The following is a 23,018-nucleotide window of genomic DNA, read 5'->3' on the forward strand; positions in this document are numbered from 1 at the left end:
AAGTAAAGAAGAACACAGTTCGAATAGCAGCAGTGTGGCACACTCAAATACTTAATTTTTTTTAATACACGCCTTTTTTCATGCAGCTGCACTCGTCGTATTGGTAGGCTTATAGGCTAAAAAGTTTCCCCAAATGATATTTTATTTGTTTGATTGACTCGTTAAGGGGCCCCTTCGATATGAAAATAACCCACGGGAATAAACGTGAAATAACACCCCTGCCTCCAAGCCCTTGGTAATGTTTGGTTTCACAATTAGGGCTTTCACACCGCCAAGGAACCGTGCTGGTTTGGGAACCCGAACCTAGTCTGGAACCGGCCGGCGCATTCATTCATATATTATTATATTAAGTGTTTATTTCAGATATTATAGGGGAATATATTATCCTCATTTCCAGTGAAGTAGCTGCCATCTTGTTGTGATATTTTTGTTTATCCCGCCCCTTCATCACCCAACGTTAATGACGCTGATGGTTCCGGTTACACTGGTATGAACGCGGGCTGGTTCGCAGGTTCCAGAACGGGAACAGGAATAGGCACAGTTCCTTGGCTGTGTGAAAGCCCTAAATGCCTACGTTTTTGTTTTGTGTTGTTTGATTGCCTGTTTTAGGTTGGACTTGTTTTGACTTTGTTGGGGTTGCTTTGGTTTGGTTTTTCTCCCTGAGAAGTATGTCTATTCCTTTAGTTCTTTGCTTGGCAGGGTGGTGAGTACTGGTTTGCTTCTGTTGTTTTCTGTTACACCCTGCCATAGTCTATTGTGGTAGTGGGAGATGCCTGTTTTGTTTATCCTTATTAGTGGTTGTATTGTTTCATTGTTTTACGTGTACGGCAGAATACGTGTAGGGCAGAATATTAAAGCATTAACCTTTTATACACCATTTCAGTGACTGAACATTTTCTTATGTTGTGGCTGGCTTTATGTGTACGGCTTTCTGAGCAGCACTTTGATTTAATCCCTTTTGTTTCCTTGGGACACTTTCAGCCATAACAATTTACAATTAATCTCTACTGGGAAAGTCTCCCTGGAGTAACTTAGGGCCAAGTGCCTTGCTCAAGGGCACACTAGTGGTGGTGTTCCCAAGTGGGATTTGAACTCATGACCTTCTGATCACTTTCCAATCACCTGTCCAACTCACTGACCCTGTGTATGCCCATTGCTTACAGTATATTGCTGTGACCTGGCAGTCCAACCTATGTGACTGAAGTGATGATTAGCTAGAATCTGCACCACCTATTCAGTATGTTAGATGGATAACTATGAATGTTCAACAAAATGGTTGTCTTCATTCATATCAACACATTTCCCTGAATTCCCTAAAGGCTGATTTATACCTTTCATGTCCGTGTGTCCTCTTGGGTCCACACAGAAGATATCGCGCAGTAGCGGACCTCTGAGTACGGGGCCTATTTGCATTATTTTGCAAATAGATAGATCAGCACGAATATCCGCAGAAGGTCTGAACGCAAACCCCTGCGCAGAACGAAATCTGTGAAATCCGCTATGAAAAGCTGTCAGTGTTAACGAGGGACGTATACATCAGCCTTAAGTGAGGCACCATAGACCTTCCCTTCCAACAACAGCAGGGAGCGGATCCATTCCCATTATGGAATTATCCAGAAATTATACCAAAAGCGCTCCATGCCACTTGATTCAATATGCCTCTGTATTGCATGCTCAGCATGTACATTCCATGCGCTCCATTATCAGCGGCCTCCACTACAAGGGTTGAGTTCCCACAAGTGTTGTGTTGAGCCCTCTGCAGACAGACAAACAGACACAGGGAACAGCGCCTCAGGTTCACTGCAGGTTAACCATGTTCATTCATTTCACAGTTCTCTCTCCCTCTCCCTCTCCCTCTACACTGCCATGTAGAAGTGACACAATTCAGATTTTTTGCTCACATGTGGCACAGATCGGACATGTAACATGAATGTGTAACCAGTAAAAAAGCACATTGTATCTGATATTCTCAGATCCGATTCAGGCCTCAATCATATTATGTGGAAATAAATCTGATACGAATCGGATATCTGTCATTTCGACTGTGCTCTAACCAGACAGATCGGATATAACTTGCTCGTAAAATTATTATACGGCATTCCATTTCCTGTATTCACCTGCCATTATAGCTATATCCGTTAACCAGGACACACAATTTGGAACGCGTACTATTGTGTAGAGGCACACGATTAGTAGAGTGGTATTCCATCAACGTTGCTAAAGGACAATCCAGGCTTATTTTGCTAAATGATTTCTAAAAAAATCCAGCCTTATTTTGGCTTAAAGGGCTCTGCACACAGCGTGCGATTTCTGTTGCGCGTCAACGTTCCATTTTGAAGTTTGAATGGAAGTCTATGAGAACATACAACAGAAATCGCATCGCACGCTGTGTGCATTGGGATGCGATGTTTTATGATTTTCTCATAGACTTCCATTCAAACTTCAAAATGGAACGTTGACGCGCAACAGAAATCGCACGCTGTGTGCAGAGCCCTTAAGTCTCGCGAGACTTATCAAAATAAGCCTGGATTTTCCTTTAGGGACATTGGTGGAATACCCCCTAGAAGACCGTTCTAGCAAGAGACCAGAGAGACAAACATGTTAGAAAGGGTAGAAAATTGGACAGATGCCGGAAGGAATGAATGTAGACTGATACATGGATGTAGTGTACTGTACATGGGCCAATGTTTGTGAACAAATGAATGCTTTATAAGACATAGAGCTGAATAGGAGAATACATGCTCACTAATCAGCATATTGCCCAGTCAATGACAATCCAGTTCTATCTTAATAGGATATACAGGATTCTATAGTTATGCATTTCGCTGAGTAATAAAGATGTCAGCATAGACAGAGCTGAGCACGCTATTCTCACTTCTGTTTGCATTAGTATGTTGGTTTGTGTGCGTAACACCGTGGCAACAGATCACAGGTCCAAGTACTGCTTTCCCTCGCTATTAGTGTGATACCCTACACGGTGACTCAGACAGGCCAGAGAGCCCTGCGACCGAGCAGCCCCTGAGGGGGCGTCAGGCCCCACCACTGAGCTCCTTCCTGGGGCCCTGTTGCTCCACCAGCCCCCATGCGGAGCTCTGTCTCTTCAAAGAGACTTCAGAGGGAAGCTTTTACAAGCTGGATGGAAGTGTTAACCTTTGACTTGTTCTCCCAGCAAACTGGGACAGGCTGATTGAGGTGAGGGGGAGATGGGGGGGGGGGGGGGGGGGGCGCTGCTGAATGTCTCCTCCACCTTCAGGAAAAGGAAAGACATGTCATTATGGACTCTAATGGTTAGAATAGAGTGCTGTTCCCTTTCTCCAATATGGAGACAGTGCACACACATACTTTTTTTTTCCCGGACCTTCAGTGACCAGTATTTCCTTTTGGATTCTCGGATAACTATATATGGTTTCGTCTTTGGGCGTACTGCTTTCACCCGTCTGCCACTACCAGATCAGTGAAAGTGGGAGTGGATGAGGGCACAAGGGAGCAGGTGACATAGGACAGCAGCTGGTGAAAGTGGGAACAAGTCGCCAACCGACGGACGGTTCATAAACATTGTAATGCAATGGATTCAGTGAGTAATCCCCACTACTACTTAGTTAGTGTAGAGTAGTGGGGATTACTCACCGAATCCATTGCATTGCAATGTTTTGGCTTGACTAGCGAGTGTGTCATTGATTTTCAACAACGTTGACATTTATTTAAATTTTTCTGAATAAATGCTGTCACATTTACAAGTCTATGGAGTGAAGTGCAGCCGTGGTCTTGTTAGGTCTGTCCATCAGACGTCTCGTCTCTTCTTAGCAGGGAGTGAGTGGAGCAGCACTGACAGACACACAGCTGACTGACGGACACACAGCTGACTGACGGACACACAGCTGACTGACGGACACACAGCTGACTGACGGACACACAGCTGACTGACGGACGCACAGCTTACACACAGCTCCCAGGTTGATTTTCTACCTCATGTCCCCAATCTTCCACAGAGAGATAGAGAGATGGGGGGGGGGGGGGTTCCCTCAGATCAGGATATGGGAGTTTTACCTTAAATCACATTAGAGTCCATCTTGGGGAGGGAGACAACATTTGAGCGAATTAGCGTGAAGCGAGATGAGATATAGATCTATGACTGTCTCTCTCCCAGTTTTGGTTTGACAGAGAGAGGCACATACCACGTAGACGTTGTGGCGGCCACTTCTCGTGACATGAGCCAGATGACTTGGGATGTTTCGGCCCTCCCAATAGGAGTTGTTGTTTCCATTGAAACACAGAGTTCATTTCACATGTCTCCTTATTAGAACAGCCATGGTGGGGTCACGGTGACTAAATAAAAGGTATACCTTTGCACTCTATCTATTTCAGGACCCTCCTTTCATGACTTTTCCTGCATATGTGCGTTCTACCATCCAGTACATTTAAAAAATCAGGATTAGGGTTGGGTATCATTTGTGTTTTATCCGATAGCGGTGCCAAACCGATACTTTTAAAAGATATGCTTGTATAAGATATGTTTAATCTCTCACTAAGACCCCCCCCCCCCCTCCTTTTCCTGGTTAAATAAAACAAAACAAAAAATAATTTAATAGAAGGCCTACTTAATAAATGCAGGATTTGCGATCAACGTTAGGCTACATTGGGACTGCAGATGAAAACTAGCTTGAGCATTTACATTGATAGAAACTGACTTGTTGATTAATGTGCACTGTCCCAATCTTTAAATAAATAAACTGAAACATTACTAACCTGAGGAAATGCTGCTGTCATCATCGTTGTCATCCTCAATGCGAATGCTGGTCTCCCCCTCCCCCTCTCCGGGACTGGAGGCACACACACTGCCGGCTGAGGTGCTTGTTGAGGTGCTTGCTGAAGGGTCGCGGAAGCTATCAAACACGGTGCACCCATCTACTCTCAAATGTATCCCGTGCGTCCCCAGGTGTTTCATTAAGTTTGACGTCTTCCCCCCTTTACACGCGAATGCTTTTGAACATTTTATGCACTTCGCATTGTTGTTATTTATTCGGGTGAAATACAGCCACACTTTAGAGCGCTTCATCTTCATCTGCCGAAATCTTTGTTGCAATTCGGTACCAGATGTATAGGTCCCGGATGTATAGGTTTTCGGTACCCAACCCTAATCAGGATAAGCTAGTATATAGCTATTTTGCCCTCAAGGTGGCTCTAATAGTTGGTGAAATAGGCTTGGCTGTCCTAATGTTAAGGCCAGTTCAGATCAAAGATCTGTGACACAGCGGTTTTAGCCCGTCACAGGCCGTCACAAGGCTTCTCCAAAGACCTAGCTTGTCAAATCACCACGGGGAGTTTTAGAACGTTCCAGCTTCTCTAGAGCATTGCTATTTCTCCCCTGCCCATGCATGCCCCTATGTTCTGTCAATATTTCAGTGTCCCCACTTTGACTAACATCCCGCTGAGCTTTCAGACTAGAACTGGAACTGTGGAACTCTATAATGGAACGTGGGGCTCAGAAGTGGTTTCTGCCCACTCCTCTGTATCAATAATGGATCCTCAGTGTGGTCTGGGACTCCATTTGGAGAGGCTGTGGTATTTAAGATGCGGTTTCTGAAAGCCCTGCTGGGGGGCTAGTTAAATCATAATGTGATTCTGGAACTTCTGCTTTCATTAGAGTCTGAGAGAGAGAAGCATCATTATAGAGTGGTCAGTCAAACTGTAATGACTTGGTCCGCAGACCGCCAGTGACCCAGCTGAGCCAAGCCAGGGAGCCAAAACACACTATATGGAGCCATGGCATTAAGACACAATACAGATTGTGTGTGTGTGTGTGTGTGTGTGTGTGTGTGTGTGTGTGTGGTGTGTGTGTGTGTGTGTGTGTGTGAGGGAGGGAGGGAGGGAGAGGGTGGACGTGTGCGGACGTAGCTCCTCTGCCGGAGCGCACCATTCTAAACATCTAAGCGCACACCCGTCGTAACTGCCGCCGTAAATGCAGTAAAGTGCAGAATGATATTGTGGCGATTAGTTTGGACAATGTGTCTGGTTTCAACAATCAAAGTTGCCTTCAAACAAGCACTCCAAAGTGGAAGAGTCTACCGCCAGCAATGGCGTCCCTCCGACCCAACCCCAGAACACCTGTTGGGCAGGGAGACTCGAGACTGGGTGCAGCCCCTGAACGAGCAACAGTGGTCGGACTTCCAAGTCCAGGAGAGAGCTTACCGGAGCAGTTTGGCAGACCGGAGCCGCCATGCTGACACCTACGTTTCATCGGGAGATCCGAGAAGCTGGCTCCGTCTCATTTCCCTCTTGAATGGAATATTCTTCGGGAGCGGCGTATTTACACCTGAGAACCACTGTGGACACCCGCTCGGCTTATTGATCAACCCACTGGTCTGGTGCGAATAACATCCTGTGTGTGGCAGAACTGGTTGCTGGCTCAGCACTACTGTAACTGACTGTTTCCATAACGTCAAAATGCACTGTTATTATTTATGTCCTTTCGAATTTTACTTGTGGACATAAATAAAGTATTTAAAATGTGTGTGTGTGTGTGTGTGTGTGTGTGTGTGTGTGTGTGTGTGTGTATGTGTGTGCGCGTGCACTCACTGTGAGGCGGGGCATCAGTCCACTTGGGAATAATTGTACTTGTGCCCTAATTGTGAGCACAAGTGAGTGTGGTATTGTAGGACAGTGACAGTGTTATTAGGCTAGGTGCACATCTCATCCAAACCAATCCCTCAAGCTGCATCAGGCTAATCGGTTTCCTATCCACTATCCAAGCACACGCACACACACACACACACACACACACACACACACACACACACACACACACACACACACACACACACACACACACACACACACTGACTGGACTACCATGCTGTTAATTAGATATGTCTCAGGTGGTAGTACTGGAGCAAACTCAAAGCAATGTTCAAAGTTGTCCTCTCAGCCATGCCCTGATCACTGATTATCTAAGTGGCCACATTAGTCATGTCCCAATAAGCACACTTATGATTGACATTTGGCACTGTGTGTTGTTTGTTTTTCAGGATACTGACCTCCTAGACATTGCCTACATCAAGGATGCGAGAAACGGAAAATGTACAAAAACACCAAAGGTAAGTTAAATGCCGCAATTACAATCGAATTCTATTGTAAACGTTTTGTATCTTGCCAGAGAACATTTTGGAACACAATCACCAAAGTTTATGAAAGCTTTGGAAGGCAGACAACCTTCTTGGATGATATTATGGTTTTGGGGAAGCTATTTCTAGACAGACTTCTGAGGCCGGAAGAGGAAAGTCTCTTTTTGGATCTGAAGGCAGTAGAGAGGCACATTTGGATACATCTGCATATGGATGCACTGAGCTGAACAACACAATGGTCTATGTGTGCAGCTTATTCATATCAAGCCTTAGGGCAAAAACCCACTGGCTGCGTCAACCTCGCCTTACCTCAGTGGCGCGTGTGAGTTTAATTTAGGCGCCCATGTTAACAGGTTAGAGCATCCACACAGCCCCTGTGAGAGGCGCTCTCAGGCGCGTGCTGATGCCTGCTTCTCGCTCGCTAGAGAGTCAGTGTCGCCTATTTTTCAGCGTGTGAGGCCGACGTGAAAATGATCTACCAGCAACATAGGCTACAGTTTCAATGTCTATATCTGTAAATATGTATTTTTTTTTCCTGCTATTTGTTTCAAAGCAGAAACCCCACGTAGACTATAATTATATTATGTTAATAAGTTAAAAGAACATCAGGTGAAGGGCAGTATTTTTCCAGTGATTTTTCCCTCTCTCTCTCTTTCTGTGTTCGCTAGTTCGTTATTCTCTTGCCAGAGACTGAACCCAGAACAATTCATAATGAAGTGAAATGAAACATTATGTTATTATTATCAAGGGCAAACTCAATGTACAAAGATAGGGCTGGTAGTGGCGACTTTAAAAGACAAGGTACTCCTTTAGATGTATCGTCATCTTGGTGTGTTCTTCTAGCATCAACATCTAATGATTATCTTCCTCTACCCTCCCACCTCTCTCTCTCTCTCTCTCTCTCTCTGCATCTCTCTGCGTCTCTCTGTGTGTGTGTGTGTGTGTGTGTGTGTGTGTGTGTGTGTGTGTACGTGCGACTGCGTTCTGCTTCGTTTCACTTTTCTAATCGCTCATTAAGGATGGATGACAGCAGACTGAACCCAGGAACATTTATAATGAAGTGAAATGAAACATTATATTATTGATGGCCATTATCATAGGCAAACTCAATGTACAAAGATAGGGCTGGTAGTGGCAGCTCCGTATTAAAGAAAGTTTTTTTCCCCGGTGATATCTTAATTAAGTGGAAAGTGGTTAAGAGACACAGAAGGTGAAAGAGGGGGAAATAGGGACAGCATGAGAAGGAGAGAGGTAGAGTGCACAACTAACAAAACTGCGGCCTGTGCCTCAAATCAATTTGAGGGAGAGATTTTAATGAACCCAAAACTTGACTGTGAAACTCGACTTTCAAAGACGAGGTACTTGTTTCTATCTTGGTGCATTCTTCTAACATCAACATCTAATGATTATCTTCCTCTACCCTCCCATCTCTTTCTCTCTTTCTCTGTACGTGTGTGTGTGTGTGTGTGTGTGTGTGTGTGTGACTGCGTTTCACTTTTCTAATTGCTCATTAAGGATAGATAACAGCAGACTGAACCCAGAACAATGTATAATGAAGTAAAATGAAACATTATAATATTGATGGCCATTATCAAACTCAATATACAAAGATAGGGCTGACTGTAGTAGCACCACGGTAGACACGCAAGAGACGTAAGAAAAACACGCTTCCAGTAGGGACGACGCTGTAAAAAGTCCAGCCAAAGTTCCGCCATGCACACGTGCCGCTGAGGTAAGGTCGGTGGTGAGTTTTAAGCTTTATGCTTGCTTTCTTTATGGTGAAGTAGGGATATGCTGATTGCTGGTACAACCGGTTCTAATGATCCTCAGTAGTAAGAACATATCGGATTATAGGACTTTGGTAGAATGCGAATTTAACTCCCTACCCTGGACACCTTGAAATCAGCCCTCAAAACCCACATGTTCACCAAGGCCTTTGGCCCCTAGTTTAGCTATTTGGCGTTGTCTCAATGTTTTCCATTTTTGTCTGTCTGACTTTCTGTAAGTTTGAAAAGCGTCCTTGGGTTCCTTGAATGGCGATTCAAGGTATAAATCTAAGATGCTTGTTTTCACCGTGAACTGAAATTCAGTCTGTTCTAAGTGTTGTGAAAGGAATAGAGTACACATTCTCACATCAGCAAACTGCAAATGCCAATGTATCTTTCAAACCATATGGGGACAATTCCAAGCCTAATATGGAATTTCTCAGCAGCTCCCTAGCTTTTCATGGCACACTTAAACCAATGATCACAACAGAGACTACATTCTGATGCACTTTGCAACAAAATTCTCCTCACAAAGTGTATTACTTTGCTTTATTGTTTACTGTAGTATACTGCCAGTCAGTAAGTTGCTGATGTGCGTGCGGTAGTCAGGATGGTGTCAATAGCGTTTATTCTCTGTGACAATGAGCTGCAGAGAGAAGGGAGTCTTATTCTGATGTGGCATCTCTGGAGTGATACAGTCAATACCATCGCTCTGAGAGGATTCATGCATTTCTAAACAGCTTACAGGAGAGGAGCTACCCTCTGAGGACATTACAGGTCAGAGTGTTCCCAGTAGAAAGCCATTACTGGGAGGCAGACTGATGCACTGTGGGTAATGGGAGTGCCTGTGAGACATGGCATCTTAAGAAATGATATACCAGGAGGAGGGAAAAGACAGAGAAGGGGGAAGGAGAGGAGAGGAGAGGAGAGGAGAGGGAAGGGATAGGAGATGAGATGAGGGAGACAGAGGAAAGGAGAAGAAGGGGAGGGAGGAAAGGGGGAGGGGGATGAGAAGGTAGGGTTATGCAAGGAAGAGAGTGAAAGGAGAGATGTTAGGCTGTAAGCTAAGATAATACTAGGCTGTGCTTGGCCCGAATGGATGGTACTTATTACCTCTTAAGCAATTTCTTCTTCAGATGATCGAGGATTCTTGTCAAAACAGGAAGGATTTGTGAGGAGTAATCAAGAGTATGAAATGTCATAACAATGTCATCACTGATGAGGGGAAATTCATTTGAATTTCAAGTTTGTTCTTAGTTTTCTAGGGGGGGTTTCAAAACAAATAAAGTAATTTCTGTATTATGACTGTAAGGGGATTTGTACTGTAAATGTACTGTATGTGTCATGGATGGATAGGAGAAGACTGGTCTGTGTTTCTATGGTCCCCCCCTCCTCCAAAACCCCCCCAAAAAGCCACACACTGATCCTCGTACTGTGCTGTTGTCTCTGCCTGTGGATGCATTTGTGTTGTGATGCATTTTGCGTGGACCCCAGGAAGAGTTGCTGTTCTGTTACCAAGGTAACACCGAAGGGGATGTGAATGAATGTGCCTATAAACTGACTTCAGCCAGAATCAATGCCAGCGTTCAATTGGTTACATGTCAAATGCTGCCCCAGGGTGGGTGGGTGGGGGATATGGAGGGGGGGTGGGGGCAGGGGGCGGTATTGGTGTCTGTTGTTCGCTTTGTGAAAAACAATATCACAACTGAAATGAGGAATGATGGTACATCAAGATGTTATTAGATTATTGAATTGTTTGAAATATTGGTGAATGGATTTTCTTTGACAGCTCAATATTAGCTCCTGAAGAAGAAGAACTATTCTGTAACCCACTGCTCTGCATCTACAGTACTGTCTATCTGATAAGAACAGTTTCACTTTCTGCAGATTGAGTTCAGTTCTTGTCCAAATAGTTCAGTTGGTTCGAGCTTCTCTAAGGCTATTTTAGGATTGTGGGTTCACATCCCATAAGATCTGCATAGACAGACAGTTTTAACTGTGAGGTTTTTTGGGGGGAGGTGTAGAAAGAATGATGTCATTTACTATCAGAGGAAGAATACATTAGAATGTTTTAGAATTCCGGATGTGTTCTAGTGTTCTGTGCAGTCTCACAGTGTGTGGGTTGTCTGTCTGACCCCATTTGACCCGTTTGTCACCCTGCCCGCGGCTCCAGCCTCTACTCCTGCAGCGTAGCTATGAGTCATACACCCTGACTGCTGCAAAGCCCACACACACACACACACACACACACACACTCACACACACACACGTAAGATGCACACACACACACACACACACACACGTAAGATGCACACACACACACTCACACACACACACACACACACACACACACACACACACACACACACACACACGCCAAACACATCCACACAGGCATACGTACACACACACACACACACATACACAAAACAGCCAGACAGAGCTGTACAGATATGACTACAGTATAAGTACCTTTTCCTCCACCGTGCCCAGGTGACTGGCACTAATTAGCATGTGTCCGCCCCCTCTTCATCCCCGTTGATTAGATCAGCCTGTATCTCAGGTGCACATGAGGCGACCCTCATCTGGCTCCTGGCTCCACAGAAGTAAATCACTGCTGAACAAAGCACACGGCTAATAATCATCCTTTTCCCTCAAAGGGGCGTCAACATGGCTGGTCCTTTTGTTTTTGGTGAATAGGGAACACATGAAGAGACGTCTGATTTGTTTTAGAGAATATGGGGCAATCGAGGAAACGACAAATTCATTTCAGAAATTGCAAGCATTCTTGCCGTTCCTATGTAATGTTTATTTGTGGATTTTGAGGTCAATATCCTAGGGGATTCATGGTGTTTATTGTAACAACAGCCAGTGTTATTGTTGACACTGTGGTGATTTCAGATGGGTTGTTGGCTGGTGACAGATGTGTCTAAAGTGCCTTGTTGGGGATTTCACGGCCGCTCCTCTGTCGGCGCCTGTCCCCAGCGCGGTTCGTCACAGCCAATCACAGTCTGGTCAGTGTGGCAGGCCAGGCGCTTGTTCAATAGGGCACCACGTTTAGAATATGTCTTATAGAAAAGCAAAACGTACAGTATGTCTGACTATTCCATATGTGACACGGCCTGGTAAAAAAAATGTCGGGCAATCCTGAAGTATTTTCAGTTATTTCTTCATATTACGAAAGCTGAAGTGTTGAAGGGCCCACTCTATATAACAAACAACAGTTTTAGGATCACTTTCAAATAATTTGTGAATTGGATTCACTGTCTCGTCTGCCATAGGCTACTGGTAAGTGATACATGACTTGTAAACAAACTTCAGTTTTAGGACCTGTTTAAAAGCAAGGACTGTGTGATCATCTAATTATGTGTAGTTATGTATTTTTTGCATGTTGATGTTCTATTAGCATGTTGTGTTTGTGACGATGTTCCTTTTTAGCACTGGCTAGCAACTGTTTTGCCTGTGTTTTGATTCAGAGCGCGTTTCTCCACTATTTCGTTTGAGTTGGAACAAAATAAACATAATTATCTTCTTCAACTATTTTTTAAGATTTTAGATCTTTTAAAAATCTTTTAGATTTCACTGTGTGACACATCATTTGAAATCTACAATCTGCACTTTCGTAATCTGGAAAAAAACACAGAAATTACTTGAGGACTTTTTCACCAGTCCCTGTTACATATTCTGCATGGCAGAGATTCATAGCAACATGTACATTTCCATGTGAATGTTCTGTGCTGCTGTGGCCTCCCGGTTAAGCTCCTGTTGGGTCACTGCGGCTGGACCCGTTACTCAGCTAGACGTCGTTCTGTTATTGAATCAGGCAGATTAGCAGGGAGGGAACCACATGTTCCTGTCCTCACGTCTCAAAACAAACCATCTCTCTCACTTCATCCTCACACTGTGGCTTTGTCTCTCTAACGTCATCCTCGTTATCCTCATCTCTCTAATGTCATCCTTGTCACGTTACCCTCATGTCCTCTTCTCCATCAGAATCATCATCATCATCCCCATGACGTCATCCCCATGACTTCATCGTAATGTCTTTCGTCATCATCATATTTGCGACTCTCTAACGTCTTTTCATAAAATGTACCCTCATGACCATACTTCCTGGTGTCCTTCTCATAACTTCCTGGTCCAGGTACAGTAAGTTGCCAAACAGCATTCCATATGCAGTCCATGTCCTTCCTCTATGCAATTTTGACATGGATGGAAGTGTTCTTTTTAAGGGGAGCTGACAGAAGGGTAGAGTAATCAGGATCTCAGTAGGGCGCCTCAGCATCTGCCGGGCAGAATGACATGCTGGCTTCGTGGATCTATTCACAGCATGAAAAAGACCCCTGTCTGTGAAATCTTCAGTTACACTGCAGACACAGTATATCTTTGAAGATTTTCACAGTGTAATGTAGAATCATAATATGAAAAGCAGAAAAATGTATTTCTGTACTAGGCCATAGGCAAGACTTCTGCCCTAGTAATATCTGTATGTCACACTATTGCTATCCTACAGTATAAAGTTATCCTATTGTACTATTGATATATCTTTTTTAATTCTCTTATTTTATACATTGGGGGTATCTCTTTGATATGGAAGACGGATCGTGCCACAATGAAATACAATACACACATCGAAAATGCAATACACATATCGAAATGCAAATGCAAAAATACAGAATATATGTGCCAAAATGAAATCAATACAGCCATATTGTATTTCGAGATGTGTACATTCATGGGCGTCGGAGCCATTGTAAGTGGGAGAAGAAAACAATGAAGTAGTACCAAGGCAGAGAGAGGAACTATTGCTGTAAGCTTTTAGTGTTTATTATCTTCAAATGTTGTTGTTACTGCAGTGCCATCATTACATTATTGTGTTGGATTTGAAGTAAAGGTATTTGTATTTGCATGCAAGCATAACGATCCTCTGAATTAGTCATTGTATCAATTTCTGTACTTTACTTAGCTTTTTAATATTTTCAAATAATATGTGATCTGACTGGGGCCAACCTCTTGAGTGAAATTACAAAATGTACCTATATTTCCTCTCTTGCTATAGCCAGATAAAAGTATCAAACCACAGAACAGGAACCCCAGACCCCCCTTTGAGTTGTCCCACCCACATCTTTTAGGCTTCCGACGCCCATGTGTACATTGCATTTCCGATGTGTACATTGCATTTCGAGATGTGTGCATTACATTTCGAGATGAGTTTTGGCACAAGCATTACATTTTGATTTTTGTTTTGGCACTATTATGCAAATTATAGTCATGTTATAGGCTGGGGAGTGGCTGTTTGGAACTTCTCTACCCCCTGGTCCGTATGATCACTCGGGGCAAGAGGCTTGGTAATGTACACATCTCGAAATGCAATGTACACATCTCAAAATACAATACGTACTGTATTGATTTCATTTTGGCACAAATATTCCGTATTTTTGCATTTGAATTTCGATACACATTACATTTTGATGTGTGTATTGCATTTTCGATGTGTGTATTGTATTTAATTGTGGCATGAACCGTTCTCCATACTTTGAAGATGTTTTCATTAGAAAGCTCCACATGTGTTCAGCCTAGCCCTAGATACTGTATGTCCAGTGTTGCGCATGTCTCCAGTGATGCCTTGCTGTGTGTGCTGTGCTCATTCATTCACCCTGAGCTGTGAGGTGCCTGGCTCATGTGCTTCTGTGCTGAGCCCATCATGTGCGATGCGTGCATGGCCGGGGAGGCTGGTGGAGGTAGACATCGGAGGACAGGCTCATTGTAATGCACGGAACAGAATGTGGAATGATATCAAATGAGCCTGTCCTCCGATTTCTGCCTCCACCAGCCTCCCTTGGTGCATGGTCTGTGTGAGACACACACATCCTGGATGACTGCAGAGGAGCATGTGATTCTCAGCCTGCACATGCACACCTGGTGCACACATACTCTGAACACATGCACATGCAGCCATACACAGGAATTGCTCAAATACACACAGTCAGAACAAGTTATAATGAGGACCAGGAGAAATGGTGCATGCTAATGCACACATATATTTGTTTACAATAATGGAATGGAAACCTATGAGGTGGAAAAGAGCATGGTTCTATAAATACTGTACCTTAAATAAACACACACACACACACACACACCACCACACCACACCACACCACACCACACCACACCACACACACCACACACACACACACACACACACACACACACACACACACACACAGAAGCCTACGCAGACAACATAATCAAGATCAACTTAGAGGGTAACAGATTGACTGGACACATTTCAAAGGGATCTGTTTACAAAGTCAGCCGGGCCGTGCTGACCTGAAAGAGCCACTGTTATCTGCAGGCAAAACGCAGGATGACAGTTGCCATAGAATAATGCAATAGCACAAAACACCCATTAGCACATAAAAACAGATCCTGTTGGCCATGGCTGTCTTTGTGATTATGTGTTTAGGGAGTGGGTGTATTTCTGACAAACCAGAGTTGTGGGGTTTGATTCCTGCACAGGCTTCATATGCAGAATATGTGTGCGTTAACAGAGGGTTACATTCGAAAGTGTCTGGTAAATGCCCATATTAAATATCGTATTATTGATTTTGTCTCCCAAACACCGGTTGGCTGCCTATGCTGTCTCTAGAAGAGGGAAAGTGCCAGGCTTTGTTTACTGTCTAGGTTTACACACCAGGGCTCCTTCTAAATACAGAGCTTCTTGTCTGTCCTCAGAGTTGTAACAGGATCTGGGAGAGTCCACCGGGTGATTCGCACAACAGTGCAGCCGTGACTCACACCACTCCATGCCACCTTCACCTAACGAGTTCGTCCTCAGAATGGCTATCAACGCTGAACCGCAGACACCCTTGCTTCAGATCGCCATGCGGCACGCGTTAGATCGCTAAGAATGTGCACCTTTTTTTTTCTTCTCATGGGGAATAGGACTGTATATAGAAGGTAGAGCAAGGTCACTGAAGAAAGTATGAAGGAAGGAAGAAGAGGGAAAAAAAAGAAAAAAAATGCTGTCATACCCCAGACGGAAACGCTGATTCGAGTCCTGTTTGAACATGCTTGGCTGCTTGCTCGCGGAGCGCGAAAGGCCTGGCCTGCTGACAGACGTGGGTATTTCTGACCTGTGTCGTCTTTGATGTGTGTCGATGAAAGATGAGGTAGCAGTGGGTGGCGTAGCCATAACGATCAGGACCACAGCCCTTTCGAACTTTATCGGTCCCATGTGACCGAGCGAGGTCATGTCTCCAGCCCAGCTGTGGGACTCTCACATGGTGATGTCCAGGAGAAGACAAAGATCTGGACTTCTGAAACAAAGCATGACAATGACATTACATTCCTGAAGACCTACAATAATCATGTAAATGAGTGATCAAATGAGTGATCTACCATCCAGTATTGAGCCAGTTAAGACTTGTTATGACCATGGATTTATTGTACAATAACGAATAACACAATTCTTTAAAATAATGATCATGGAATCAGCTGCTTAAACCCACAGTACTGTACATTCCCCAGCAGAAGTACTGTAGCTGCTACCTACAGACACACACACACACACACACACACACACACACACACACACACACAAACCTTGATAGTTACAGTACATCACAGCACAGTGAAATATAAAACATGAGGTCTACAGTATGTTACTGACAGGATGTTTAAGAACCTGCGTTTGTGCACATAAGTGTTGGTCCCGTGAGAACTGGAGTGATGAGCTGTTTTCTGTAAGGAGAAACACAGAAGCACAATCAACCATAATGAGCCACTCAGGACAAGAGAGAGCGAGAGGAAGAGAGAGAGACAGAGAGAGTGACTTCAAACAATAGTAACTAACGATTTATTTCTGGCTTTGCCTGATTTTGTAATATAAGTAGCAGTTCCATAGAAAGCTTTGAGGGGGCACATGAATCTCACAAATTAGGATGTACTTTATCTCGGATGCTTTCTAATCTTTATGTCTGAAGATTAGTTCCACGTCCCGCAAGAGAGGTCGGTCGAGGTTCCGAACGCCGCGTAAGGACACGGCCTTAGATCTGATACTGTAGAACAAATGCTGATAGAATGGAAGGGTATAGGCCAGAATAGAATCTGACAGGATCAAATAGAACAGAATGGAAGTAACAGAACTATCGCGATTCATGTCGAAACTGGTGTTTCTGTGAGCAGAATTGAACAGTTGAACAGAAAATAACCAAGCAAATGCATAATTATTTTTCTGTTTTCTGAAAGAAAGGGTCCCTTCACCTGGAAGTGATTGAATAAAACACACAACAAACAACACACAACACACAACCTTCCATATCATGAAATGTGACTAGTCCACCCCCTCCCCCGTGGTCTTTTCTCAGTACCTTAGTGCACACAGGCATGACGCTGTCTGTCTCTGTCAGCAGACGAGCCCCACAGAGAAAAAGCCCCCGCACACTTTAGACATAATTTTCTCGCCCCCACAGTCCCCTTCCCTCCCCTCAGACCTCCTACACACACACACACACACACACACACACACACACACACACGTGCGCACACACACGCACAGCGTACACAAACACACACAATCATGCACGCACACACACACACACACACACACACATCCATACGGTATGGGTCGGGGTAAATGCTGGTTTGCTGGGGGGGATGGATGGGCTCATTGATTTCCATCAGATAAACAGCTGCGGCAGCTGATTGGAGTGTGTGTACAGTATTTAGACTGTTCTCAAAGTGCTTTGTTTTTTTAAGTCCAATGAGATCAAGAGCTATGTGTATCCTTGGACAGGGAGAAACAAGCGATAGAAAGAAGGAGAGAACGAATGAATGAACGAATGAAATGAAGACCGTCATGACGAACAGTGGAGCCAGTGTCAGAGGAGAAGGCATGTCATCTGAGAACATCCAGAGATGGTTATCCCAGTGAAAAGGCTCTTCTGAAATACAGTAGAGTCCCTGTACAGGTGAACTTATTACCTTTACCGGTCTCTCACTTGGAATGTACCCCCCCCTGCCCTCACACACAGACACACACACGCATACACACACACACACACACACACACACACACACACACACACACACACACACACACACACACACACACACACACACACACACACACACACACTTCCACCTCCACCTGACTACAGCTTCAGAGAAATCACTCCAATGGGGGGATTTACTGTAGTAGCTATGTTGGTTGTGATATCATTGTCATGTTACATTTACAATTACATTTACATTTTTTGGCATTTAGCAGACACCTTATTCCAAAGCGACTTACACTCAATACATTTGACTAAGCAAGTGAATCATCAATCCACCAGTCGTAGTAGGAAGAATAATCCAGCTCAGGCCCGGGGCCATTGGCAGTCTCTGTGATAGAAGGAAAAATCTACTTCTATCACCATCTTCTAAACCTAGACTTTTTTTTTCATGTTACAGTCAGACACACAACAACATTTCAAAAATGTCCTCCTACTGTGGATCTCCCAAACAAGAACAACAACATACACACACCCTTTGTATTGTTCTTGTGGATCTTCCAAAAACAAATGCGGCTTGGCCATGCAGTGGAATTTGATTCTCTGAAGGGTACACAGAGGAGCACCAGAGTGTATTACTGGATGATTAGATATCCCAGTGATACAATTAGTGTTATCTAACCTGACATCAACAGCGAGAAAGCCAAAGCTAAAGCAACAGCAGGCAGTACTTTTAGCATCGTAAGATCCAATTTAGTCAGTAAAAAAAAAACTAAAACAAGCCGATATTACCGTTAATCAGGTTTCATGTCTAACCTCGTCAAAAAGCACAAGCACAACAAGGATATAAAAAACAGAGACATTCAAATGTGCCTTTGAGGACAGACAATACAATTTGTCCATCTACAGAAGTATTTTTGTCTCACTCCAAGACTGAGCCCAGGAGGACTCCGTTTCCTCATCGCCTTGCGCCGTTGGGCCGGTCTCCCTCGACCTGGGGAGACACGAAACGTCTGAGTCACTTGATGCATGTAATGAAATCAAATGTGACATTTTTGTTAGCACGACCGAAGGTTGTGTCAACGGAGCTGCGGCTTGTCAAACAGTGGCCCAGTCAGACGCTCTTGGACCAGGGAGTGAATTGAATCACAGTTCGAGCTGCCACAGATGGCCCTACTCAATACAATACAAGGTAGGCCTCTTCAGTCCTCGAAAGGATACGATGTGTGCAGGCAAAGAAAAAAAAACACCTCATTCAATAGGTTTTAAGGCGGGATATTGGCATGCATGATGCATGGGATGTTAAATCATACTAGACTGTTTTTACTGTAAATAATGTTGCAGATGATTCTATTATTCTCTCATCACTTGCTATTGTTTTTTGTGAGCTGCTGTAGTGCCTTAATTTCCCCTCTGGGTTCAATAAAAATAAATGTAAAAATCTATCTATCTATCTATCTATCTATCTATCTATCTAAGTCTGCCATCTGTGATCAATGACTTAATGAATCAGTCCTGTCTTGGGGGGTGTGATCTATGTCTCCCTGGCTGAGATCGCGGGGGTTTCATCAATATATTGAACCTGAGGCCGTTCCCTGCCCTGGTTAGTGCATTGCCATGAGCATCGCAACGACTTGTTGATATGTCGGAGACTGCTGTTCGACGGCGATACGAGCTGGCAAGATCCTGCGCATTAGTGCTGTACAAGAACATTCTGGAAATGTATTTCCAATTTGACACATTTTGGAGTACGATGAGATGCTAATCTTTTCTAATTAGAGTTTGGATTAGCGAGGGTTATCGGATCCTGGATGTGTACCTAGGGATACCTTGTACTGAGAGCACATAAATGGTCTGATCTTCATGAATAAAACTCCATGCAAATGAGTCGTTTCAAATGATTAATTTTCTCCCAAGTCTCTCTACCGTATTTCGACACCTGGTCTAATGAGCCTAGGAGCAGATGGATCGGACTTTGAATAGAGAAGTTCAGAGCCTCCTACACGCTCTACACACGGAGACCACAAACAGACAGACACACACACCGACTGAAGTTCTCCATCCGCAGGTGTGTGTGTGTGTGGGAGGAAGGAGGGTTACAATCAACCTCGTCTGGCTGTTACCATAGAAACCTTGAAGAGGAGAGAAAGTGAGCATTGAGCTAACGAGGCAGAGGAAAAGCCTCTGACATGATGGTCAGACATGCTAGGTTCTCTGACAGGGGAAAAGGAGAATGTCTCGCACTCCTAATTCACTCTCCACAGGTCGAGTAGACATAACCTTGTCTCTCTCCTCCAAACAAGTCACTCTCGTTTCTTATCGTTTCTTGTCCTCTCCTCCCCTTACCTCCTCTCCTCTCCTCTCCTCCCCTCCCCTCCCCTCCCCTCTCCTCCCCTCTCCTCTCCTCTCCTCTCCTCTCCTCTCCTCTCCTCTCCTTCCCTCCCCTGTCCTGTCCTGTCTTGTCCTGTCCTGTCCTGTCCTCCTCTCCTCTCCTCTCCTCTCCTGTCCTCTCCTCCTCCTCGCCTATCCTCTGAGCCATGTAAAACATATGCTTTTGTCAATCTGGGGTGTTTGCATGCCTTCTCTAATTTGCTCCGGTCGGTTAGCTTGGTCCAGATGTGTGGTTACAGGACAGATGTGACTGGGAGAGTTATCAGAACCGACTGGCTGTGATGGGTAAGGCTCGGCTGACTGTTGGGTCCATTTGACTTGATTTGCAAGCTGCTTCACAAATGTGTTGTTTTTAATTGGATTACGAAACGATGACGTTCTGTGTCCCGTGCGGCGATTCATATGTTTATCCGGTTTGGTTCATACGGTAGTATCTGTGGATTATTTACAGAGGGTAGGCTATTCAAATATTAACCACAGAACCATATTTCCATAACTGTCAACCGATAACATCATTAGTCACATGGGGCAGTCTAGACATATTTCACATGGGGGAGGTGTTTGTGTGTGTGTGTGTGTGTGTGTGAGGGTGTGAGGGTGTGAGGGGGTGTGTGTAGGCCTGTGTGTAGGCCTGTTTGTAGGCGTGTGTGTGGGTCTGTGTGTGTGTTACGGGGTCGAGCGTTTCGGTGAGGAGAGGAAAGCCAGTCGACCGTTGCGGCCCCCACATCAAGCCCAACCAAGTGCACTGGCACGTTAATTGGTTTTCGATAGTAAATCTCAGGAGAGTCGGGGGAATGTGTCTGATTCTGATTCCTAATGCCGCAGCTCGGAGATCACTGAGCTCTCAGCAACTATTTGGCCGTCTGAAAGAGCAGGGCTGATGAAGGTGGAGAGCTCAATTCTTCCCCCCTTTTTCTCCTCCTGTTTTCTCTGGCCTGAATGAGGGCAAGTTCAGCCTGGGCCGTACTTTGTCTTCCCTTCTCTTTCACATCTTTTCATCTCGTTTTCATCCTTTGTTTTTCTCTCAGGAAGTCCTTAGAATAAAATCTGTACTCCAGCCAAACTGTCCTCGGTTTGGCCGGAAATCCCACATCGCTTCCTCGTTGACACACAGCAGATTCGGTTACTAAAAACATTTACACTCACCAGGGATGCTGACAACATTTTCCTCCAGAAGGTGTTGAGGTTTCCCATTCCTATGCAGACCTAGTGACTTAGAATATGAATCCAGACGGTTGAATGAATATAGAATGATATGTTTGTCTAGCCTTTCTATGAAAGACTGATTGAAGAGCAGAACTGAAGCCATGAGGGCATGTGTGTGTGTAGGAGAATGTATCTGTGTGCTGAGACCCAGTCGATGTGTTGCTGTAGTGCACCAGAGCTTTGGGAGAGAGAGAGAGGGAGAGGGAGAGAGAGAGGGGGAGGGAGAGAGAGAGAGAGGGAGAGAGGAAAGGAGAGAGAGAAAGAGGGGGAGAGAGAGAGGAGAGGGGGGGCAGGGGGTGGACAAGGGAACACATTTTTGATGACTCAGGTGGCTATCAGCCGTGATGGATGGAAAAGAGTCGTTGATGGCCTTTGCTCTGCAAGAGATTCAACGGCATAAGTCAAGTAAGTCAGGTGGCTATACCAGCCCTGTGTGGATTATGAAACAGTTGCTTTTATGCATACAAACACGTGAGCCGGGAGAGCGCTCCATTGACAGTCGTGCCTTCAGCAGAGGGAGATGACTCAACCAAGAGATTATTCCATGGCAGTCACCAAGTGCCCAGACAGACTATCTGTGACTATCACCGAAAAGATATAACCACTCAGGTGTGTCAGGTTATAAGATGGCCTCCATCGCTCACCACAGACTCTATAAAGACCTTGTAGGCTTAGCCAGTGACACACTTATTTTTAGCTCCAACGTTTGATAATAAATCTAACCCTGAAGGCCCCCCCCCGTTACAGAGCTGTCAGGACAGACCAGATATTGTTTACATGATGCTAATTCCGTATCTGTATCATGACATACCCTCTGATGTCATTTACACAGTAGATAGAGTAGCAGTACTCCGCTGTAATTCAAGTGGAAAGCTATTGGCAGTCATTGTAAACAGCTCTGGGAGGGCTTTGCTAGTAGAAACTGGCAGTTGATGCTGACTGTGCCTCCCTCAGCTGCTACATGGTGCCTATGGCTGCTTTCATATGGCCATTATGTCAAAGCTTTACAGATGCTGGGAGTCTTTGGTTTCCCAATTGGGCTGCTGCTTTGCTTTGGGTTAATCTGTCTAAGCTTGGCGCCAGACCGAATGTTATTGAAACAGTGAAAACGGGCAACAAGGCTATTTTGAGCTTGCTGTCTCCACTCAGAAGCAACTGGATAGCCAATCAATTTTCGGATATGAGTTCTTCGATGGGAATAATTCTATTTGAAAGATACTAATGCCGGTCAATGACGTCAAATGCATCGAAGGTCGCATTGAAAGTGTTATTCATTGGAATACACTTTTGGTTACTTGATGACTGACTCAGACTGTGAGGCAGACCTGTTCCACTAGACGTCAAAGATCTATGATGTGTGTGTCAAAGTTATTCTGACCCACTCTCCTTGGAAATAACCCAGATTAATTTGTATGATTTCAATGGATTCTTACTTAGGCTGTCCGTACTTCTTTAATATTTGACATTTCACTTCCTGTGGAGCAACATAAGCCGCTTCCTGAATTTGTCCTGATTTCTTTGTGTATTCATTCTCCTTC

The 23,018-nt window shown here is 44.5% G+C and overlaps 1 protein-coding gene across 1 annotated transcript in view; it reads left to right on the plus strand.

Annotated features, from left to right (window-relative positions):
* plcb1l (phospholipase C beta 1-like) overlaps positions 1-23,018 on the plus strand; it is a gene marked incomplete at both ends in the record, with an annotated part of 147,655 nt that overhangs the window by 36,124 nt on the left and 88,513 nt on the right. The window contains one exon of the mRNA XM_080538783.1: positions 7,026-7,094. Coding sequence (XP_080394909.1) covers positions 7,026-7,094 — 69 coding nt within the window. The remainder of the gene's footprint in view (positions 1-7,025; positions 7,095-23,018) is intronic.

Source organism: Nansenia antarctica (assembly GCF_963989245.1).
Source record: "Nansenia antarctica genome assembly, chromosome: 1".
Classification (NCBI taxonomy): domain Eukaryota; kingdom Metazoa; phylum Chordata; class Actinopteri; order Argentiniformes; family Microstomatidae; genus Nansenia; species Nansenia antarctica.